This window comes from Ascaphus truei, chromosome 7, assembly GCF_040206685.1.
Source record: "Ascaphus truei isolate aAscTru1 chromosome 7, aAscTru1.hap1, whole genome shotgun sequence".
NCBI lineage: Eukaryota > Metazoa > Chordata > Amphibia > Anura > Ascaphidae > Ascaphus > Ascaphus truei.
This window is the reverse complement of record NC_134489.1, coordinates 103,423,618-103,444,361: the sequence shown is the minus strand read 5'-3', so window position 1 is coordinate 103,444,361 and position 20,744 is coordinate 103,423,618. Positions and strand designations below refer to the sequence as shown.

The 20,744-nt window shown below is 49.3% G+C and overlaps 1 protein-coding gene across 17 annotated transcripts in view; it reads right to left on the bottom strand.

The window, feature by feature from the left end:
- Nucleotides 1-20,744, bottom strand: part of BIN1 (bridging integrator 1) — a 115,208-nt gene that overhangs the window by 29,804 nt on the left and 64,660 nt on the right. For 9 of the 17 annotated variants that reach the window (XM_075609746.1, XM_075609748.1, XM_075609747.1 and 6 more), the window contains exons 5-12: nucleotides 16,789-16,884; nucleotides 16,004-16,111; nucleotides 14,531-14,623; nucleotides 12,066-12,151; nucleotides 10,164-10,239; nucleotides 7,833-7,924; nucleotides 5,550-5,594; nucleotides 3,175-3,346 (exon numbers count right to left, since the gene is read on the bottom strand). In XM_075609746.1, coding sequence (XP_075465861.1) covers nucleotides 3,175-3,346; nucleotides 5,550-5,594; nucleotides 7,833-7,924; nucleotides 10,164-10,239; nucleotides 12,066-12,151; nucleotides 14,531-14,623; nucleotides 16,004-16,111; nucleotides 16,789-16,884 — 768 coding nt within the window. The remainder of the gene's footprint in view (nucleotides 1-3,174; nucleotides 3,347-5,549; nucleotides 5,595-7,832; nucleotides 7,925-10,163; nucleotides 10,240-12,065; nucleotides 12,152-14,530; nucleotides 14,624-16,003; nucleotides 16,112-16,788; nucleotides 16,885-20,744) is intronic. The other 8 variants (XM_075609749.1, XM_075609760.1, XM_075609755.1 and 5 more) reach the window with 3 other exon arrangements.

Here is a 20,744-nt window from a genome sequence, read left to right as displayed (position 1 = left end):
CATTGTGCTGTGTGCAGTGTTGCAGAAAGTAGGATTTCCAGAGATATTGAAAAGACAAGAAGATTCAGCAGAGCATAGATAGGTTTAGAATAACCATCCCCCCCGGCATCCTACACGTCAGCGGAGACTTGGGGAGCACATGGGGTCATTCATCCCATTGCAGGGACTCTGCAATGCATGGCAGGCACCCTCAGCACTGCACACATACAAGATGCCCCCCACCCCCTCCCTCCTATACTCTGCGGATTTCCTGGGACATATTTTAGGGAAATGGGTGATCTTCATCAAAGAAGCCCCGCTGTTTCTACAAATTAGCCAGCAGAACAAGACTACTTCCTGGACATGGGGTTGGAATGAATACGGTGAATTAGCAGCTGTACCTTCCAATGGGGTACCAGAACCATGCCTAAAACTGTTCAAAAGTCATCTTTAAATGTTAATAAAGAATATAGAGACAAGAATTAAAACCTTAAATAAATTAGGATTGGGCCCTTCACTGCCAGGAGGTCCTGAAATGTATTCTCTGGCTGGGAAGATGAGAAGAGACCCAAAGAGCAGGAAAGACCACGATGTATCACGGTTAGACCCCAGCGAGACATCGTGTATCTCGTACTAACCGCAGAATCCTTTTGATGGTCCCATAACCATCTATAGATTCACTGTAACGGAACAGTAACTCGGGAGCTGGTTTTTGTGACTGGCTCCTCATTTTAGATGACGTTTATATTTTCAGGTTGCAAGGTGGCCGGCCGCTCCGACAAACCAAGGGGCTAATCAGATGTCAACACGGCACATGTTCTTGATACCTCACAAGTGTCTTCTTCAGCTGTGTGATAACTCGCGCCTCTTCGTGAGGCTGCAACACATCTCAAGTAGATACTTGTGAAGTTCACCTTTATCTACGAAGAACGCCCAAGTTGGGGGGTTTCTAGGGCTCGTGAACTTCTCCAGAATCAATCTGATTATCACATTACATTTAGGATTAAGGCCAATGGTTTCATGTTGATATTTATTTTTTTGTCACTGTTTGAAAAATGTAGATTTTATTTGCTAAACAAACAGTTACGGGGGCACATTTAAAAGTAGCAAAATACCTTTCTTTTTTCCCCCGTTTTTTTAAAGCTCACCTAAACTGATGGGTTCCCCAGTGATGATCAATCGTCCCCTGATATCCAGGCACACCTCCCCACCACCTTTTCCGGTTTCCAAGATACGTGTAGTTTTTTTATACTGGTGTTTCCCCCAAATAAAACGAAATGTTGTATCTTTTAATTGGCTGCCCCGAACCGAACGTGACAAAGATGATAATTTCTGCTTGGGAAGAAATATTCTTTCTCCCCAGACAAAATGAGTAATATCCTGTGAACGGTGGTGTCTCTGGATGTCGGGGGACCATGCAAACGTTCAAAGGGGACCACCTGGTTCAGGTTATACATCCCCTCCCAACTCTCAAAATAGATGGCTATCATAGATTGTTGCTTTAACGCTATCTTTCCTTCTGGAGGGATGCTTTAAAAGCACACACCAGTGATGACTAAACAAGGGAAGGGAAGGACAGAACCAACAAGGAGACCCCCCATCTCTACACAGGGATGTGTTGTGAAATATGGATCCACCCAGCATAGCATCAGAGGGAAACGCATGAAGGTCATTTTGGAGCAAAATGGAAACCAAGGCTCCTATTCACGATGCTGTAAAGCCACTTTCCCATGCTTGAAAAAGAGTTCAGCTCCACTAATTAATTAGACTAAAGTCATCTCCAGCACAGGACAAACACCTTCACGGCATGTTGAATAAGAGCCAGAGAGAAGCATCGTGTGTCAATGTATCTAGGTAGTTTGTTTCTGGTTTTACTTGGTGTATAACAGCTTGCGGTTTGGGAGGTGAGTACCAGGACATGTACAGATACAATTTTTATATGAAATTCTGCATCTCTGTGCATCGTTTCTTTATTGTAATGGCATCAAAAGTGGTTTAAACGCCCAGATTAACAATCTGCGTTAAATGTAAACAACCCCTCGAGGGCAAGAACCGCCAGTAACAGCGTGTACCCTCTGGCATTACTGGGGTTAAAGGGTGCTTTCCATTTGATGCAGAAAATGCTGCTGTGTGATAATAAAATGTCCTTGATCATTGAAGTTTCTCTGGGTACAAAATGAATGCCCATGGTATCATTTCTGCTTCTTTGCTCTGATTTTACAGGGCATGTAGCATTTGTTTGTATTCTGTAATACAGAGGTCCCCAACTCCAGTCCTCAGGGACCGCTAACAGTGCAGGATTTAAGGATAGCCTCTCATTAGCACAGGTGGCCCAATCATTTTGACTGAACCACCTGTGCTCTAGCCGGGGTATCCGTAAAACCTGCACTGTTAGCGATCCTTGAGGACTGGAGTTGGGAACACAAACATTATGAGGGTTGGTGGTTACACAAAGGATAAAGATCAATCCCTTGTGGTGAGCATAGCCAGTGCTGATATTCATACTCAGACTCCCAATATGTGCAGCTCACGCTGTATGATGTTCAAGAGGCCGAGACTAGTGCTTTAAAGTTTGATGCAAGTGAACTACATAACCTGCATAGATACAATGTAACAAGGATGGAAACTGCACCAGTTTGATCAGAACCAAGACATTAGTGAAGGACCCAAAGAAGGACCCCATAGTGAAGCAAAGATGAGAAAGCTTGAGGAGTTTCAAGAGCCAGGACTTGATTATTCAACATAATCAAGAGAAATCCAGGTTCCACAACCAGCAGCACTTGAAATGATTATATGTGGATATAGTGGCACTAATTAAAGTTCTTCTCTGCCGGAGGGGGGGATACAATTCTTCCCCCCCCCCATCTTTTGCATTAGATTGATGGCATATCTAGTACTGTGGACGCTCTAGACTGAGGCTTCTGCATATCATGTGACATCAACAGAGTTTCTAGTATAAGAAAAAAGCATTCCACTGGAAATGTTGTGAATCGGGAACTACTGACGTAGTTACATATGCCTTCGGACCCCTGACTTCCAAGAGGCTGGAAAGCACAATGGAACCCCGTTACTGAGGGGCTCTAAACAGACTCGTGTTCCAGGCCAAACAGTCCTTCCCTCCTTGAAAACAAACATGACAGCACAGCATACAGACATGACCTGCTGCTGCTCTGGGCAGGCCTGATCTTGGGATACCTGAGAAGGTGACTTGGATATGACCACAGATGGTGTCTCCCCAAAAGTTGCTGAGGGTGGAGCAAAGGATTCCTCGGGTTCGTGGTTGACCGTCTTGGTCTCTGAGCTTGAGGAAGGAAGCCCATCAGGAGGTGGGGATGGGCTCTTGTTCACCTTTGTGGAGCTGGTATCACTGTAAAAAGAAGGCAGAATGATGCATGGTGTTCCCATGATTCCAATGTATTAGTGGTGATAACTTCCTTAATTCTGCTCTGGTGGGACACTTAAGCAAGGGCCTCAGGCTGCACCCAGCTGCTACAGGGGGACATGGATTTACATGTCACCTTCTGCTTTCATGTCAATGCTCTCACCCAACATACCAACAGATATGCAATACAAGATCTCCATCACTGCTTTGCAAGGTATAGGCAGCCTCACTGGCAGCCAAGGTGTTAAACTGCAGACCCCGCCTTCATCTTCATAGAATGCATCAGAATTTTTAACTGCATAACTGCCAGACAGCAAAATGTTGAAGTGTACTGCATCGTTTTTATATGGTAAAACCTGCCATTATGGTAGAAAACTACAGTTTGAATTTCAGTGGTAGTTCTTTGTTCAGTGGCGGAGCTAGACAAGCGCGGGCCCCCAGTCCAAAAAATAAATAAATCAGGGCCCCTTTAATATTAATACTGACTGCCATTTTTTCTCCCTCTCCCCATCCTCTCTCTCATCATCTCTCCCCATCCCTCCTCATCATCATCATCTATCCCCCTCCCCCGTCCCCTTCATCATCATCAGATCTCCCCCAGCCCTCCTGCTCTTCCATGCCTACCTGTGGTAATGGAGACAGGCGCGGGGAGATGGTATGCGGCGGCGGGCCCCGGGTGTTAAAGGATAAGCCGGTACATGAGGTAGAGGCAGAACATGAGGTGAGGAGCGCCCTCTAGCAGCAGACACCGGAAGTAAGAAAGACTTCTGGGTCAGACTGCTAGAGGGCGCTCCTCCCCGGCCGGCCACCTCAAGTGCTGATTCTTCTACCGGCTTATCATTTAATGCCGGGGCCACCCGCCACCACATACCATCTCCCCCGCCTTTCTCTACGGGGGGGGGGGGAAGAGAGCGTGGCCCCCCGAGAGTGCGGGCCCCCAGGCTGCCTGGGCTATAGCTATGCCCCTGTCTTTGTTCTTTGACAAGGCTCTACTTCCCTGTGCCTTCAAAAACAAATAGATTGCTAGCTCTTTGGAAAACAGACTAGCTGCCAATAGCATGGCGAGGTCTTCGAGGGGCCATTGTATAATTTAGAAGGGTTAGCCGTACAGGGCTGGAATTGTTTGGCGGTGAGAGAAAGTTGAGATTTTTTTTTCTTCCTAAAAATAAAGTGGTTGGTTAAAATGATCCGTGTTTTACTGAGAGTTTTCAGTCGTCGCTCTCAGCTCACATGTCTCCGTAGGGTGTGGAATTAGGTGACATGACCCATAGCAGCGCCGGATTTTGCCTTCACCTGTCTGCTGACATGCACAGACATAGGAGCAACGTCCTGCGAATGGCGTGTAAAGCACACAGCACTTCTACCCATGAGAAGCATGAAAGCATGTGGTCCATTCCGGCTTTTCAAGAATAAATAAAAACTTGCCACGTTCCATTTCTATTGGGAGTTTTCACTGCAAAATTGGGCAAATGTTGCAGTGTAAAACTGAATGACAAAGACAATTAAAGCTGCCCCCTTTCCATTCGAATTAGTAACTGCAATCTGTTAAAATTGTTACATGGACAAAATCGCACGAAATAATACTCCAGTCACACTCCGTCATGCACAAATGACTTGATTTCATTAAATGAACTTAAACTTATTCCTCGAAACAATTGTTCAGGCATCTTCATTTTAGTCTTAAAGTTAGTAGACAAAGAACACATAGCTGGAGTTGAAGTTCTAGGAGAGAAAATACAAATATGACATGTCTAAGACAGGTCCCCATTATCACTTAGCATACAGCGCTTTCACTGTAGCGAGGGATTCTGGGAAATGGCATGCAAATGAGCACACAGTGTCACATCTTGCTTCCAATCCATTTTAACATGGAGCCCTTAATGGCTAGAGAGGAAATGGTAATATACCAACCTATATGTAAAGGGATATTAAAAACACATTGTTTCAGCTTTACACATTTGTAGAGAAGACTACAGTAACCCTCAATTGTAGTGAAAGTAAGTGTTTAAGAACCTGGAATTCAGACCACCACAAACACAGGATATATAGTAAATTGCAGCAAGCATGCTCTGGTCAGCAACAATGTATACAACAAAACCAGACACACATTCCAAAAGATAAACAATAGTTAATATTATAACGCAAACTGCACCCTTTCGTTAATCCACGATGCAGTTCATCACACTACCTGTTCCGCTTTATCCTCAGCCTGGAGAACAAATTAGTTTTCTTTCTGTTGGAATTGGTGGGGTGGAAATGATGATCATTGACAAAAGAAACTCAAGAGACACAAAAAAAAACCTGCCCCAGGAGTAGTGGTTAAGGTGCTGTCCTTGACCACATGAGCTAGATCGCAGGCTAAACCTTGGGTGCATCATTTTAGCTCTCAGAGATGCAGATTGCCCGCTGATAATCACTAAGAATCTGTGCATAAAATGGGTAATAAAATTGACGTGGCAAGAATAATACTACAGTTGCTAATATTTCTCTAACGTAGGAGAGGTCAAGTCCATTTCTCAAGAGCCATCAACAGGTCAGGTTTTTAGGATATCCCTGCTTCAGCACAGGTGGCTCAGTCATTCTGACTGAGCCACCTGTGCTGAGGCACGTAGATCCTGAAAACCTGGCCTGTTGGTGGCCCTTAAGAACTGGACTTGGCCAACCCTGCTCTAATGCTTGGAGGAACCGGACAAACCAGTGTGTCAAAAATGTGCTGGCAAGATTCCGCCCCAGAGCTGGCTGCATGAAAATCTCTGTAGTGTGTGAAGGAATTAAAATGTATTTATTATTATTCAGTATTATGAGGAATCTGCCAGAGAGAGCGCTCTGTTTGGGGAGCGCTCTGTTTGGAGAGCGCCCTGTTTTGGGGAGCGCCCTGTTTTGGGGAGCACCATGTTTGGGGAGCGCCGTGTTTGGGGAGCACCGTGTTTGGGGAGCGCCCTGTTTTGGGGAGCGCCCCGTTTTGGGGAGCGCCCTGTTTTGGGGAGCGCCATGTTTGGGGAGCGCCCTGTTTTGGGAGCGCCCTGTTTTGGGGAGCGCCGTGTTTGGGGAGCGCCGTGTTTGGGGAGCGCCGTGTTTGGGGAGCGCCGTGTTTGGGGAGCGCCGTGTTTAGGGAGCGCCGTGTTTGGGGAGCGCCCTGTTTTGGGGAGCGCCCTGTTTTGGGGAGCGCCCTATTTTGGGGAGCGCCGTGTTTTGGGGAGCGCCGTGTTTTGGGAAGCGCCGTGTTTGGGGAGCGCCGTGTTTGGGGAGCGCCCTGTTTTGGGGAGCACCATGTTTTGGGGAGCGCCGTGTTTGGGGAGCACCGTGTTTAGGGAGTGCTCTATTTGGGGAGCGCTCTATTTGGGGAGCTCACTATTTGGGGAGCGCTCTATTTGGGGAGCGCTCTATTTGGGGAGCGCTCTGTTATGGGAGCGCACTCTTTGGGAAGCGCACTCTTTGGGGAGCGCACTCTTTGGGGAGCGCTCTGTTTAGGGAGCGCTCTGTTTGGGGAGCGCTCTATTTGGGGAGCGCTCTGTTTGGGGAGCGCTCTGTTTGGGGAGCATGCATCTCTGCAGAGCTATCCTGGCAGTGACCCTGTCTGGATGAGAAGAAACCCAAGCTCTGTAGTACTGACATTCAGGACCCAACGAATGTGACAGTTCCATGCACTGCCCACGCCTGACCTAACAGCTGCCACAGGAACCAGACATACACAGCTCTCAGCCACACTGGCTCACTTACAAGTGATCCTGTATCTCTGACAGTTTAAGGGGGTGATCACATTGGAATCTGGGATGTGTATGAGGCTGACTTTACAGAAAGTGATCCTATTAAAGTCGACATTATACAAACACGCAGGTAAATGGCGACACTAATTTCTAATAGCCCGATAATGAAAGTCTGCGGTGGGAAAGAATGCCGAGTGGGTGGAAAACCATGGGTGGGTGTACAGGTTTGTGGCTTTCTACGTTACCAGTAGCACCACGGGACCGAATAGTGGCAAAGGAAAAGTGACAGGGACAACGTTTTTTTACACAGTAGTCATAGCAGTACCTATTAAAAAGTAGCGGTACTGGGCCTTACATTAGGCTTTTTGTAACCCCTTTTCTGCAATGCAAAATCTTGCGGGTCTCTCAGGCGGTGCTGGGGTTAAAGAGACAACCCCACCCGAGAACGCGTAACCATTTTTAATGTTTTCTGATTCGGGTGGTCCCCGACACCCGGAGACCCCCCTCCCCATTCCGGAGGTATTTATAGGTTGGTTGTTTTTTTTTTTACGGTGCTGGCGCCCAAAAAACGACAACTATGGCAGCAGACTATGAGTATGGCCTCCATGTGGTTTCCCCAGTTTGCCCCGGATGGACCCCCCCAGCCCACCCTGGGCTCGCCCCTCCTGGGAGGAAACCCGTTCAGATTGTTAGCAGATTGCTTCTTTACGTTAATTCCCAACCAGGCCTGTGATGGGACGAGCCGCCGGTGCTTTGGCACTAACCTTGGCTGGGCTTTCACGGTGAAGGCGTTAGTCGACGGCTTGCCCTGCTGCTTTTCCAGAGTCACCATCACATCACTGAGGTTTAGGTGCAGCTGTAAAAATAGTTCAAATCATAGGAGGTAAAAAGTCAGCACAGCTTGTCGCAGGCCGGCCGTCTTAATGTCCTATAATAACCCATTTTGTAGTAGAGTTCTAGTAGTTCTGCTTCTTCTTGAGACAATCGGGGGCATATATGGAGGCCTAATAATTAGAGATGGGACAATTTGCATTGTGTGAATTTGGATCGGCCGGTTCCTTTGCTCGACGGATTTCAGCGGATCATTGTCAAAAAGGGCGATTCGCGTTTGGCGGATTTTTATTATTGTTACCAATACACGCCGGATTCCGCAGCCCGTGGGACGGATTTGTAGAACGCAATCCGCGGACGCAGAAATCCGGTGGCGTATTCTGTAGAATCCGCCGATTGAATTTGACAAATCCGGCCGCGGGTTGTATCCAATGAAGGATTTTGATGAATCTGCGCGGGTTCAAAGCGCCCAAATCCATATGCGGAGTTTACACCGCAAAACGAAATTTGGGGGGGGAACAGCAGCGAAAATCCGGGAAACTGATTTCAGCGAATTCACCGATCTCCACTAATAATATGTGTGTGTATTTCTATATATTTTAACCAAATAGAATTGACAGTAACTGCAAGTACAATGCATTATAATTACATAAAATAAAAAAGGGTAATATAAGATGTATTTTGGAACATACATGTGCAATATAAACATGCCAATACTGGCTATACAATGCAGAATACATGTCACATATTAACAGCGTGCGAGTAAGAGAGCAAGAGACATTCTGTCTAATAACAATGAGCGGGTAATGTATCCGTCTCCCGTCTGCAACAAAAACTGCACCTAATGTATCACAGTCATTGTGCAGACAGGAGACTTTTATACATAACCCCCTAAATGTTAAATAAAACTTGGTTTTTCATGGGGCTTCCATATATGGACGTTGCAGTAATGTGAAAGCACGAGACCCAGAGCTAGAGGTCCGTTAGTGCCTTAATGAGGCGGTGATTGGGCTAATGGCCCGTTAAGTAATAACGTAGCGTGAAATGCTATTGCTGTCCGGAAAGAGCCTTTGCATGATCTAGAACGGTCGTTGGTGCTAATGAGAGGCAAAAGAGGAGTTGCCTCTAACAACGCATGTCCGCAGAGCTCTGTTCTAGTTAATGCATGGATGCAGCTTCAGCACAGGTGGCTCAATCAGTCCCTGCTTCAGCACAGGTGGCTCAGTCTCTGACCTGTGCTGATGCTGGGATATCCTCAAAACCTGACCTGTTGGGGGAGTCTTGAGGACTGGAGATGAGAAGCCCTGCTTTATAGCAAGATGTGCAATGGGGAGTGACTAACCAGCTCGCAGCCTCATTATTTCCTATGACACATTGTATCCCAGAGTCCTGGGGAACTCTATGCAGCTTTGTATTGAGACAATTGTATCAAGACAGTAACAAACGCAAACGTGATCAAGGTGGAGTGAAACAAAAACAGGTAGTACAAGAATAAAATGTTTCTGTCAGTGACACTGCACCTGCTCACATTGCACACACAAACGGACGAAATCATTGCTAATAACATTCTTTAGATCCCTTGGGCTCTTTAGAAATAACTTGGTTTTCTTATTACTGTATACAGAACTAGTGCATAGAATAAGAGCCATACACAAAGTTTAATGGGGGAGCAGACCATGCCTGACTGATACGGGCTCATTGTGAAATTCTTTGGGAGTGTTCGACTTGGCCTGAAATCTGTTTGGCTTTGTAGTTCCTGTGACTGCAACGAGAGTAACACGTCTCAGCCTATCTGACAGAACGAAACGCTGCAAAACACAGGAATTATTATCCCAGCAGAACTCGTTCATCCACACAAGCCAAGGGGACTCCATGCTCTGAGCGAACTGGAATATCTTCAGTACCAGAGGGGCCTGCAGTGAATTAGAGAGCAAAGCGTTCCCAGGCCCTCCGACCCAGAGAGTTTAACAACACCAGACCAGAAGATGGCAAAGCATCCCCGAAAGATAGAGTAGGAATGTGGCATGGTGACATAGCCCTGCAGCTAATAAAACAGTGACAATATAAACGAAAAAGGAGTCCCATTTTATCATCGGTTCCTTACGTTTCTGAGTTGATGCTGCAGTGCAGAAGGTTATTGAGGATCTTGATGTCTTTTGGGAGTGTCCTGAGATCGCATGGATTATCTCCCAAACTAATAGCTCGTGTGGAATGCATGAAACTGGCCCAAGTTGCTGTAGAAGCAGCTGGAGCTTTAATCTTACCTTGCCCATTTCTTTATGGAAGTTCTCTTCGAGCCCTGCTATACTCTGGAATGTGTTGACATAGAAACCAACACGGCTGCCAATACAAGATAAATATAATCAGTTGCTTTCCCCAAATGGCCACACTTCCAATGTTAGAGTAAAGCTGCATAAAGTTTATTGGTTCACATTTTGCAACATTTTAACCATTTTCATTTTCTGGTTGCCCAATCATAATTTTTTACAGCTCTCTGATCTAACGTTGAGTTTTTATTGCTATTTTAATTAAGAATTATTTGTAGGTATAATTATTTTAAGAATTAGTCTCCAAGAAACTCATGTTCAATGTAGGAAAATTGACATTTATTTGTTACATTTAACACAGATCTGAAGAACAATAAATTCTGCTTATTATTTGCTTGATACCGCTCCCTTTAGAGACATTATTTCACCCATGAGATAGATCAGAGGTCTCCAAACTATGGCCCGGGGGCCACATCAGGCCCCCCACAAGATTTTATCCAGCCCGCAGCAACTTGCAATATATATATTATTTTTTTTGCTCATTATATATCATTTCCCAGTGTAAGCGCAGCGTCCTCTCTCTGTAATTGTCACATTTCTCTTTTGTTCTGAATCATAATCATGCCGATTACCCCAAAAAGAACCAAATAAAACGTATTCGTTCATTTATAAAATATATAGATATAAAACAATTATAAAAAGATTTTTTTTCTTTGGCCCACGAAAATGTGTAGAATATACGATGTGCCCCTCGTACTGAAACGTTTGGAGACCCCTGAGATAGCTGGAGGATCAGTTAAGAAGCCCCCCCCCCAGTTGTCTATTACAGAATCTTCCCAGTAGATCTCCCCAATGTGTAGCACAGGGTGCGCAAACTGGGGGGCTGTCTGCGGGGGGCGCGGGGTTTGCAGAGGTCCGGCGCGCGTCCCGAAGGCGCTTAAATTACGTTCCGTGGAAGCGGCGAAGGCCTCTGTAAACCTCACTTACCTTGGCTCCGGCGGCTTCTTAGACGCCGCGTGGTCATGTGACGTCACGTTGCCATGGCAACGTGATGTCATGACGCCGGAGCGCGGTAAGAGAGGGGGGGGGGGAACGGAGAGAGGGGGGGGGAAGGAACGGAGAGAGGGGAACTGCCAGCAGGGGGGCGCTGGGAAAAAAGTTTGCGCTCCCCTGGTGCAGCAGACGCCAGGATTGATTAATGTATCTGAGAATAGTGACGGCATGTCTTCATTTGCAAGAACACATCAACAAAAAGGTTTAGGGCCATATTTACTAAGCAGCACTATTCCATAAGATTGATGCTGGGGGATTCCTTACAGCAGGGGTGAGCAAACTGGGGAGCGTGAGATTTTTTTTGGGGGGGGGGAAGGGGTGGCGTGGCGGTTACAGTGGCCCCACGCTCTTCCCCAAGGCATTTAAATTAAATGCTGGAGGACCGCGCAAGGCCTCTGTAACTCACTTGCCTTGATTCAGCAATGTGGCGTCAGGTTATTTGATGCACTGGGGGAGAGCAGGCAGGGGGGCGCGAGCACTGGGGGAGAGCAGGCATAGGGTCCGCGAGTACTGGGGGAGAGCAGGCAGGGGGGCGCGAGCACTGGGGGAGAGCAGGCAGGGGGGCGCGAGCACTGGGGGAGAGCAGGCAGGGGGGCGCGATCACTGGGGGAGAGCAGGCCGGAGGCGCAGCACTGGGGGAGAGCAGGCAGGGGGCGCAGCACTGGGGGAGAGCAGGCAGGGGGCGCAGCACTGGAGAGGGCAGGCAGGCGGCGCAGCACCAAAAGTTTGCACACCCCTGCTACAGAACATTAACTCTTAGATGTCTTATGGCAGAAGACTGCTTAGTAAATATGGGCCTTAATGCACCCATAGTAAACCTACTACCACATTCCAGCCCATACTTGCCTATTCCATAGTGAAGGCAGCTCCTCCTGCAAATCAACATTCATCTCTTCAAACACTTTCTGAGTCTTTAGCAGCTCCTCCTCAGCCTGAGCAAGATCAGATGGGAAATATAAACATCTACATCACACAGTACATACCTTTATAAAGCTTCTTGTTAGCTGATCTTGTTCATAGCATCTCGTGCCATTTTCTGCCACTTAAATTTAACTACCTGCTTACAGCCAAAGCGTGGAGAAACCACCCCGTGCCACCCCCACTGGTGGCAGTGGAGCGAGTGGTCACTGGATGACTCATGAAGCATATGCAACTTCTACTGTGAGCTCTCCCGGGCAGGGGTGCTCTACTCATTTCATCTAGATCTGCAGGACTTGCCCTTGTGCGGACAATGAACTTCCCCATTTAACCAATGTTACAATAACTGCCGTATTAAAGGCTCAAGTAACATTTTGTGATTGTGCTGCTCCTCTATATAACAAACCGGTAACTGCATTTTTATTTTTCTGTTGACCCTACCACTCAAAGTATCGGTCTCATCAAACTCTGCCACCTTTCCTGTACAGCGAGCTGCCTCCGACTCGATCATCAGCATTGCCCTCTTCGTAGGGTTCCATTATGGTCACCACCTTGATGTTAGGGGGCTGTGCATTACATTGCACAGTATAGCCAAGGTTTTATGTAGCAATGTGTTGAGATCAACAGTCATTCACTTTCTATCCTATTATGCTTCCATCATATGTAATTATGGGCTCGTCACAGGATATCCCAGCCATGAAACACATAACAAACAACACAAAACAAGAGACTGTTTACACACACCTGGGAAGAATGTCACAATTATATAGCGTACACACCAACAGGCTTTGTTCAAATAGACAGTCATTTAAAATGGGCTAAAAAGAAGGAATTGCAGTGAAAGACGCTGGTGCTTCACAAAGGAATCATAATGGTGTTAAAATAACGTATGATCAGCATTTATAATTATGGCTCCAGTACCCACCGAGATCCCCCTGAACGTCTGCTGATTCCAAACTAACCAGGTGGCCAAACACACACTGCCATGAAGCGGTCACTGAGAATCCTTTTAACCAACTAAAATTTATCAGATAAAAACCACCACATGTACAATGGTTTCCCTCCTACAATTTCTTCTCTAATGTACTGTAGTTTGAGATTAGCCGGCGACACCCAATGCATAGTGAATTAATAACAGATTCTGTCAAGCAATGTCATGATTGTAGAAGCGTTTGCAACAGCATTGGTTTTTAAACTATTTTGGAATCTGCAGCCTTGTTCTTTGCAATGTCAACTCAGACAGGGGGGCTCAATTCCAGTCGTCAAGCCCCCCCACCCAACTGGTCAGATTTTCAGGATATCCCTGCTTCAGCACTGGTGGCTCAATCAGTGCTCAGTCTTTGACTGAGTGGCTGATTGAGCCTCCTGTGCTGAAGTTGGGATATCCTGAAAACCTGACCTGTTGGTGGGTGGGGGGGGGGGCTTGCGGACTGGAGTTCAGCACCCCTGAGCGAAGACCCTTTCACTGCTGGGAATTGTATTTCCAAATCACCGAATTCTTACGGGTGGAAGTGACAATCACAAAGAGTCCAAACTAACGGGAATGAATGAAATTCGTATAAATAATTGTACAGGCATAAAATAGATTTTACACAATTTATAGGGATATCATTAAAGAATTCCTGTTAAAAAAAAAAATCTCTTTCCAAATGATGAAAGGGAATGACGTGTTTAGAATAAAGATTCTTGATCTAAAATACAGCAAGAATGCAGGGTGATCTCTGGGTTGTTTTACCACTAATTTTTGTTGCCTTTTAACTCAGAGGCTTTGTCCACTTTGAAACACAAATTAACAATCCAGCGATTAGTAGTATCGCCTTCTGCGTTCCTCCTCACCTGGGCCTGGAGATCTGGAAGCTAGAAGTATTGTGACATTCCAAAGACAACATACAAATCACAACAGTGCAGTGTTCAGTCCGGCATGGAGGTAGATCAATACCACAGAATGTCCATACAGTGGTAGTTTTCAAGGGCTACATATAATCTGACAGGCCATCTGATAAGATTTTGGTGTTGCTTGGCTCTGCAATTTGTGATTGGGCTTTACAGGCAAAGAGTCAAAAAGCAGAATAATGGGGCAATTCAGTTTGTATTTCATGTATTTTGGCTTTTTGTATTAATGGTTATGTGTCAACATCTGATAACTGCTTTTAGGCCATCGGTTTGGGAATAAAAACTCCAGTCTGGATGGGAAGAAACCACATCTTCAGGGCAGAGAAGACCCTGGCTGAGTCATGTACATGAAAGTATTGAGGTTGGAGGAGCACAAATCTGAAAGATCCGAGCTTTCCGAGAAGACCATATCTTGGGCTGCCACGACTGAGCACTGCAACACGTTGACTCAGATTGAAGCAAGAAGCACATGCAGGGTTACAGCTCAGCCAGGGAATCACCTGGTTTCGGAGCAGATTAGTTTGGGCTACCAGATGAGCCTGGATTTTTCCCTGGCACCACTGAGGCGCAGCCTTCTCAAGCAAGGACACTGGCTGCGAGTGTTTTCAAACAGGTAAAGAGACAGAGAGAAGAAGGGAGAGAAACAGAGAAAAGCTTTTAATATTGACACCATTACAAGCTGGGAGCAAACACCAAGGCAACAAGGGGGCAATCAGTGTTATGTGATCCTTTGAAGCATGCCAGGAGAGTAGCAATTAGGTGTCCACATGGATTGAACCATTGGCGTTGACACAATCATAACCAGCAATCAACTGCAAAGAGCAACAAGAACAGTTAGTCACAGCTCAGAAATACAATACAATCAGGTCATTTTCCACGATACGTTTCAGAGGAACGGAGGATTCAGCTCGAGTGTTAATATCTTACATGCATCGGACACGGGACTAACTTTTTAGCACACAATTATTAGTCCTGTTTATCTGAAATCTGACTGCCGAGAAGTCCCACACGTCCCCTCTGTTTGAAGATCCCCGATTCATTCGAAACGATGGAAGACATTTGTGACAGTTTAGTTCACAATTGGGGATAGAGTTTGCATACCGACCTATAGGGAAAGATCTGACCCACTTAAACATTATGACTCAAAAAGAGGATGCAATAAACCCTGCAAGCAGGGCAGAAAGATCGTATCCATTGGGTTTAAAGGTTTAAACCTCCTTTAGGCCCTAAAGCTATTGTAACGCTTCAATTGACTGGTGGTAGCCGAGTGTTATTCAGAAGTTAAAGGGCCAAGTGATACTGCTCTTTGGCGAATGTCCTGGCAGTGAATCAGCTTAAGACGCTCTGAAATGGTGACCTGATATCTGTGACTGTGTCCGTGCTTACATTATAGTTCCTGAGCTTGAAGTCATGGCTCAAAGAGCGAGTATCAGACCAATCTGCTGCACAAGTTATTGGTGTACAGCGCACATTTAAGAACACTTTAAAGAGAGGAGTTATAAAATGAGAAACAACGAAATCCTACATATTAACGCCGTGGTTGCTGGAGGAAGACCGACTTCAATTGCTGGGTGGGCGGGCCCCTTATGCACCCAAGGACTGCAGCAGAGATTCCAACATACAGTAAAACAAATGATATCCGTACTGCTGGACAATGCTACTTTATCCAAGTTTCCTAATTGTCTGTTTCAAATAATGCAACACACTTATTGCTGCGAGTGAATTCAATATATAATACATGATCGATTAAGATAGATCGCTGCTCACCTTATGTTAACAAGCAATGTGCATGAAATAGTATATTTAAATACAACTCATACTAATTACAAGAACAGGTATACAGAACACGTTTCTCTACGTCTCCTTCCTGTTTTTTTGTCTTATTGTCCTTCCTTTTCCAGCTTCTGAACCACTACGAGACTGCAATGTTCAAATAGCGCCCACGTATCTCCCGGGTCACCGGGCCAGCTCACCTTGGCGATTTTGGTGTCATCCTTCTTTTTTGCACTTTGTAGGGATTCATAATGATGTCTCGCGCTGTCAAAATCCACCAACTTCCTCCCCCGCTTAGCAATGCGAGACTGGGAAAGACGGGGAGAAATTCAATGAGACACAGAACACTTAGTAGCAGACAAAGCACCACTGTATATTGCAGAGATTATTTAGGGGCAGGACGTTTTTGAAACGTGGGGTATGCAATATCTGAAATGTTAATTTCAGAACTTTCCTCATTAGGATCCCATTGAAGGGTCCAGTACGGACCTAACCAGTATTCCTCACTCACCCTTTATGGGGAACAGCTCCAAGATAATACATTCATTTTTCACTACACTGTTGGTGCAGCCAGACAAAGCCAACTCATTTTTCCATTTTTTATTAATTTATTAACATCTTCTTCAAATATGAACCTGATAAAATAATCATTGGGAAGTTGTTTAAAGAACTTGAAATTCTGACCTTAAGATTACAGCAACTTCCTATAATGGAAATCTGCTTTTACTTCTTATTTAAGTCAGAATGTAGTACTTTGGAAAGTATAAAGCATTTTATTTTACAGTTAATGTAAATCAATAAAGGTTAGAAACTCGGGGGAGAGGGAGGGGTATTTAAAACTAGAATGGGCTTAATTCTGTCCGTATTCTGGCACGGCATTGATAGACATTGTACATCACTCCCATTTATTTTCCGTCTTTTGGGGCCACCTGTTTAAGATGTTGCACATTCAGGTTTTCAATATCAGCTAAGGAACAGCACTCACCTTAATATCAGGGAATTGCCCAAGGTAAGTGTCCATAGTGAGGAGTGCCTGGTCAACCAACTTCTGGTGGTAGTCTGTCCATAGCAAGTCATTGTTCTGGAGAAGAGACATGTGTTAGAAATACGGCGGCAGGATGCTCCAGCAGGCAGGGGGTCAACACATGGTTCCACTATACGGGTCCAAAAATACTGGTCCAACATACATCGTTTGCTTTTATACCAATTTTATTTCTTCCCCCCTTTTTACCCCCAAAATATATTTCATTGTGAAATTCTGCAGTAGTTTCATATCTCAATGTAGCTCGTAACCGTCTTGGACCTGAAAAAAAAGCAAATTGAATGCAGGTTGTGGTTCCTATTACCGGAGCAACATTACAGTTATTCATGGGTTCAGCTACCAAAACCTCGTGGGTTTCTATTGCCATTTATGTAGGGTCCGAAAGCTCTGTACACTATAATTATAAGTTACTAGCTGAGAGACCCGGCGTTGCCCGGGATGTAAATGCGTAATAGGTAGTATTATTTATAAATTGTGGAACAATAGGTGAGTATTTGTTGTAAAGGTTGGATAATAATATTGAAAAGAAAGATGGAAGAAAATGTAATACGATGTTGTATAAAAATGGTTTATTGTAACCACACCACAGTACAATGTATATTTTGGTGCCATAAGTGATGTAAAAATGTGAGGCGTGTGTCCTGCTAGGGTGTGAGGCGGCGGGTGGCGCGTGGGTTGTGAGTGCTGTCTGCGAGTGGGGGTCCTGCTAGGGTGTGAGGCGGCGGGTGGTGCGTGGGTTGTGAGTGCTGTCTGTGAGTGTGGGTCCTGCTAGGGTGTGAGGCGGCGGGTGGCGCGTGGGTTGTGAGTGCTTTCTGTGAGTGGGGGTCCTGCTAGGGTGTGAGGCGGCGGGTGGCGCGTGGCTTGTGAGTGCTGTCTGTGAGTGGGGGTCCTGCTAGGGTGTGAGGCGGCGGGTGGCGCGTGGGTTGTGAGTGCTGTCTGTGCGTGGGGGTCCTGCTAGGGTGTGAGGCGGTGGGACAGTGATGTCGGTGCGTAGGGGCGGGAGGCAGCAGGTGTGTGTGGCGGCAGGTATGTGTCGAGTGTGGCGGGTGTCTGTTGAGTGCGTGCAGCGGCTGTGAGGCGGTGGGTGAAAGGCAGAGGCGGCCGGAGTAAGGGCGGGTGAAAGGCAGAGGCGGGGGTGGGGAGGCGGTAAGGCGGGCAGGAAGGCGAAGGGCGGCGGGAAGGGGAGGAGGGGGTGGTGGAGGGGGGCAAGGGGTGGAGGAGGGGGGCAAGGGGTGGAGGAGGGGGGCAAGGGGTGGAGGAGGGGGGAAGGGTTAGAGGAGGGGGGAAGGGTTAGAGGAGGGGGGAAGGGTTAGAGGAGGGGGGAAGGGTTAGAGGAGGGGGGAAGGGTTAGAGGAGCGGGGGGGGAGGGTTAGAGGAGCGGGGGGGGAAGGGTTAGAGGAGCGGGGGGGGGAAGGGTTAGAGGAGGGGGGGGAAGGGGTGGGAGGGGGTGGGAGGGGAGGGGGGTGGAGGGGAGGGGAGGGGGGGTGGAGGGGAGCGGAGGGGGGGTGGAGGGGAGCGGAGGGGGGGGAAAGGGGAGCGGAGGGGGGGGGAAAGGGAGCGGAGGGGGGGGAAAGGGGAGAGGAGGGGGGGAAAGGGGAGCGGAGGGGGGGAAAGGGGAGCGGAGGGGGGGAAAGGGGAGCGGAGGGGGGGGAAAGGGGAGCGGAGGGGGGGGAAAGGGGAGCGGAGGGGGGGGAAAGGGGAGCGGAGGGGGGGGAAAGGGGAGCGGAGGGGGAAGGGGGGGGGAGGCGGTGGGAAGGGGGGGGAGGCGGTGGGAAGGGGGGGGGAGGCGGTGGGAAGGGGGGGGGAGGCGGTGGGAAGGAGGGGGGAGGCGGTGGGAAGGGGGGGGGAGGCGGTGGGAAGGGGGTGGGGAGGCGGTGGGAAGGGGGTGGGGAGGCGGTGGGAAGGGAGGCGGTGGGAAGGGAGGCGGTGGGAAGGGGCGGTGGGAAGGGGGGGGGCGGTGGGAAGGGGCGGTGGGAAGGGGGGGGGGGCGGTGGGAAGGGGGGGGGCGGTGGGGGGGGGCGGTGGGAAGGGGGGGGGGCGGTGGGAAGGGGGGAGGGGAGGCGGTGGGAAGGGGGGGGAGGCGGTGGGAAGGGGGGGGAGGCGGTGGGAAGGGGGGAGGGGAGGCGGTGGGAAGGGGGAGGGGAGGCAGTGGGAAGGGGGAGGGGAGGCGGTGGGAAGGGGGAGGGGGGGGCAGTGGACAGGAAGGGAGGGCAGTGGACAGGAAGGGGGGGCAGTGGACAGGAGGGGGGGGCAGTGGACAGGAGGGGGATGCAGTGGACAGGATGGGGGGGCAGTGGACAGGAGGGGGGGGCAGTGGACAGGAGGGGGGGGCAGTGGACAGGAGGGGGGGCAGTGGACAGGAGGGGGGGGCAGTGGACAGGAGGGGGGGGCAGTGGACAGGAGGGGGATGCAGTGGACAGGAGGGGGGGCAGTGGACAGGAGGGGGGGGCAGTGGACAGGAGGGGGGGCAGTGGACAGGAGGGGGGGGGCAGTGGACAGGAGGGGGGGGCAGTGGACAGGAGGGGGGGGGCAGTGGACAGGAGGGGGGGGGCAGTGGACAGGAGGGGGGGGCAGTGGACAGGAGGGGGGGGGCAGTGGACAGGAGGGGGGGGACAGTGGACAGGAGGGGGGGGGCAGTGGACAGTAGGGGGGGCAGTGGACAGTAGGGGGGGCAGTGGACAGGAGGGGGGGGCAGTGGACAGTGGACAGGAGGGGGTGGACAGTGGACAGGAGGGGGGGGCAGTGGACAGTGGACAGGAGGGGGTGGACAGTGGACAGGAGGGGGTGGACAGTGGACAGGGGGGGGGGGCAGTGGACAGGAGGGGGGGGCAGTGGACAGGAGGGGGGGCAGTGGACAGGAGAGGGGGGGCAGTGGACAGGAGAGGGGGGCAGTGGACAGGAGAGGGGGGGCAGTGGACAGGAGAGGGGGGCAGTGGACAGGAGAGGGGGGGCAGTGGACAGGAGAGGGGGGGCAGTGGACAGGAGAGGGGGGGCAGTGGACAGGAGGGGGGGAAGTGGACAGGAGGGGGGGCAGTGGACAGGAGGGGGGGCAGTGTCACACACACACACACACACACACGCGACACCTACCTGTACTTCCGGCCGCCGCCATCTTCTCACTCGGCGCCGCGAGGGAGGGAGGGGGTCCGCCATCTTACGCGCCGCGTGGCAGCCTGTTCCCACGCCGGGGAGGGAGGTGAGTGTAGCGGGAGGGAGTGGTGTGTAGCGGGAGGGAGTGGTGTGTAGCGGGAGGGAGTGGTGAGTGGAGCGCGAGGGAATGGAGCGGGAGGGTGGTGAGTGGAGCGGGAGGGAGTGGAGCGGGAGGGAATGGAGCGCGAGGGAGGAAGGGGGTCCGCCATCTTAGGCGCGCGTGGCAGCCTGCCTGTTCCCCCGCCGGGGAGGGAATGGAGCGGGAGGGAGTGGTGTGTAGCGGGAGGGAGTGGTGTGTAGCGGGAGCTACACTGTGTGAGGTAGCGGGATAGGGGGAGGGACATTGGTGGCATGGTGTAGCGGGGTAGGGGGCCTCGCGGTCTGGTTGCGGTAGGGAGCTGTGTGAGGTGCAGGAGATGAGGCGTGCTGTGCGGTTCGCGGGAGCTACACTGTGTGAGGTGGCGGGATAGGGGGAGGGACATCGTTGCCATGGTGTGTGAGTGGAGGCCGCGGCCTCGCGGTCCGGTTGCGGGAGGGAGATGTGTGGCGTGGAGGGGAGGGGGGGTTTGAAAAGGCAGTCTGCAGTGTTTGGTGTTGTGTGAATGTGTGTGTGTGCTGTGTTTGTGCGTTGTGTGTAGATTCTGTACCTGATTCGGCAGTCTGTGGTAGCAGACGTGAAGGTTTTGATAGCTGTGAAGCGTGGCCCCAGAGCAGGTTGAGGATTAGAGGATTAGGTGTTGCAAAAGCAA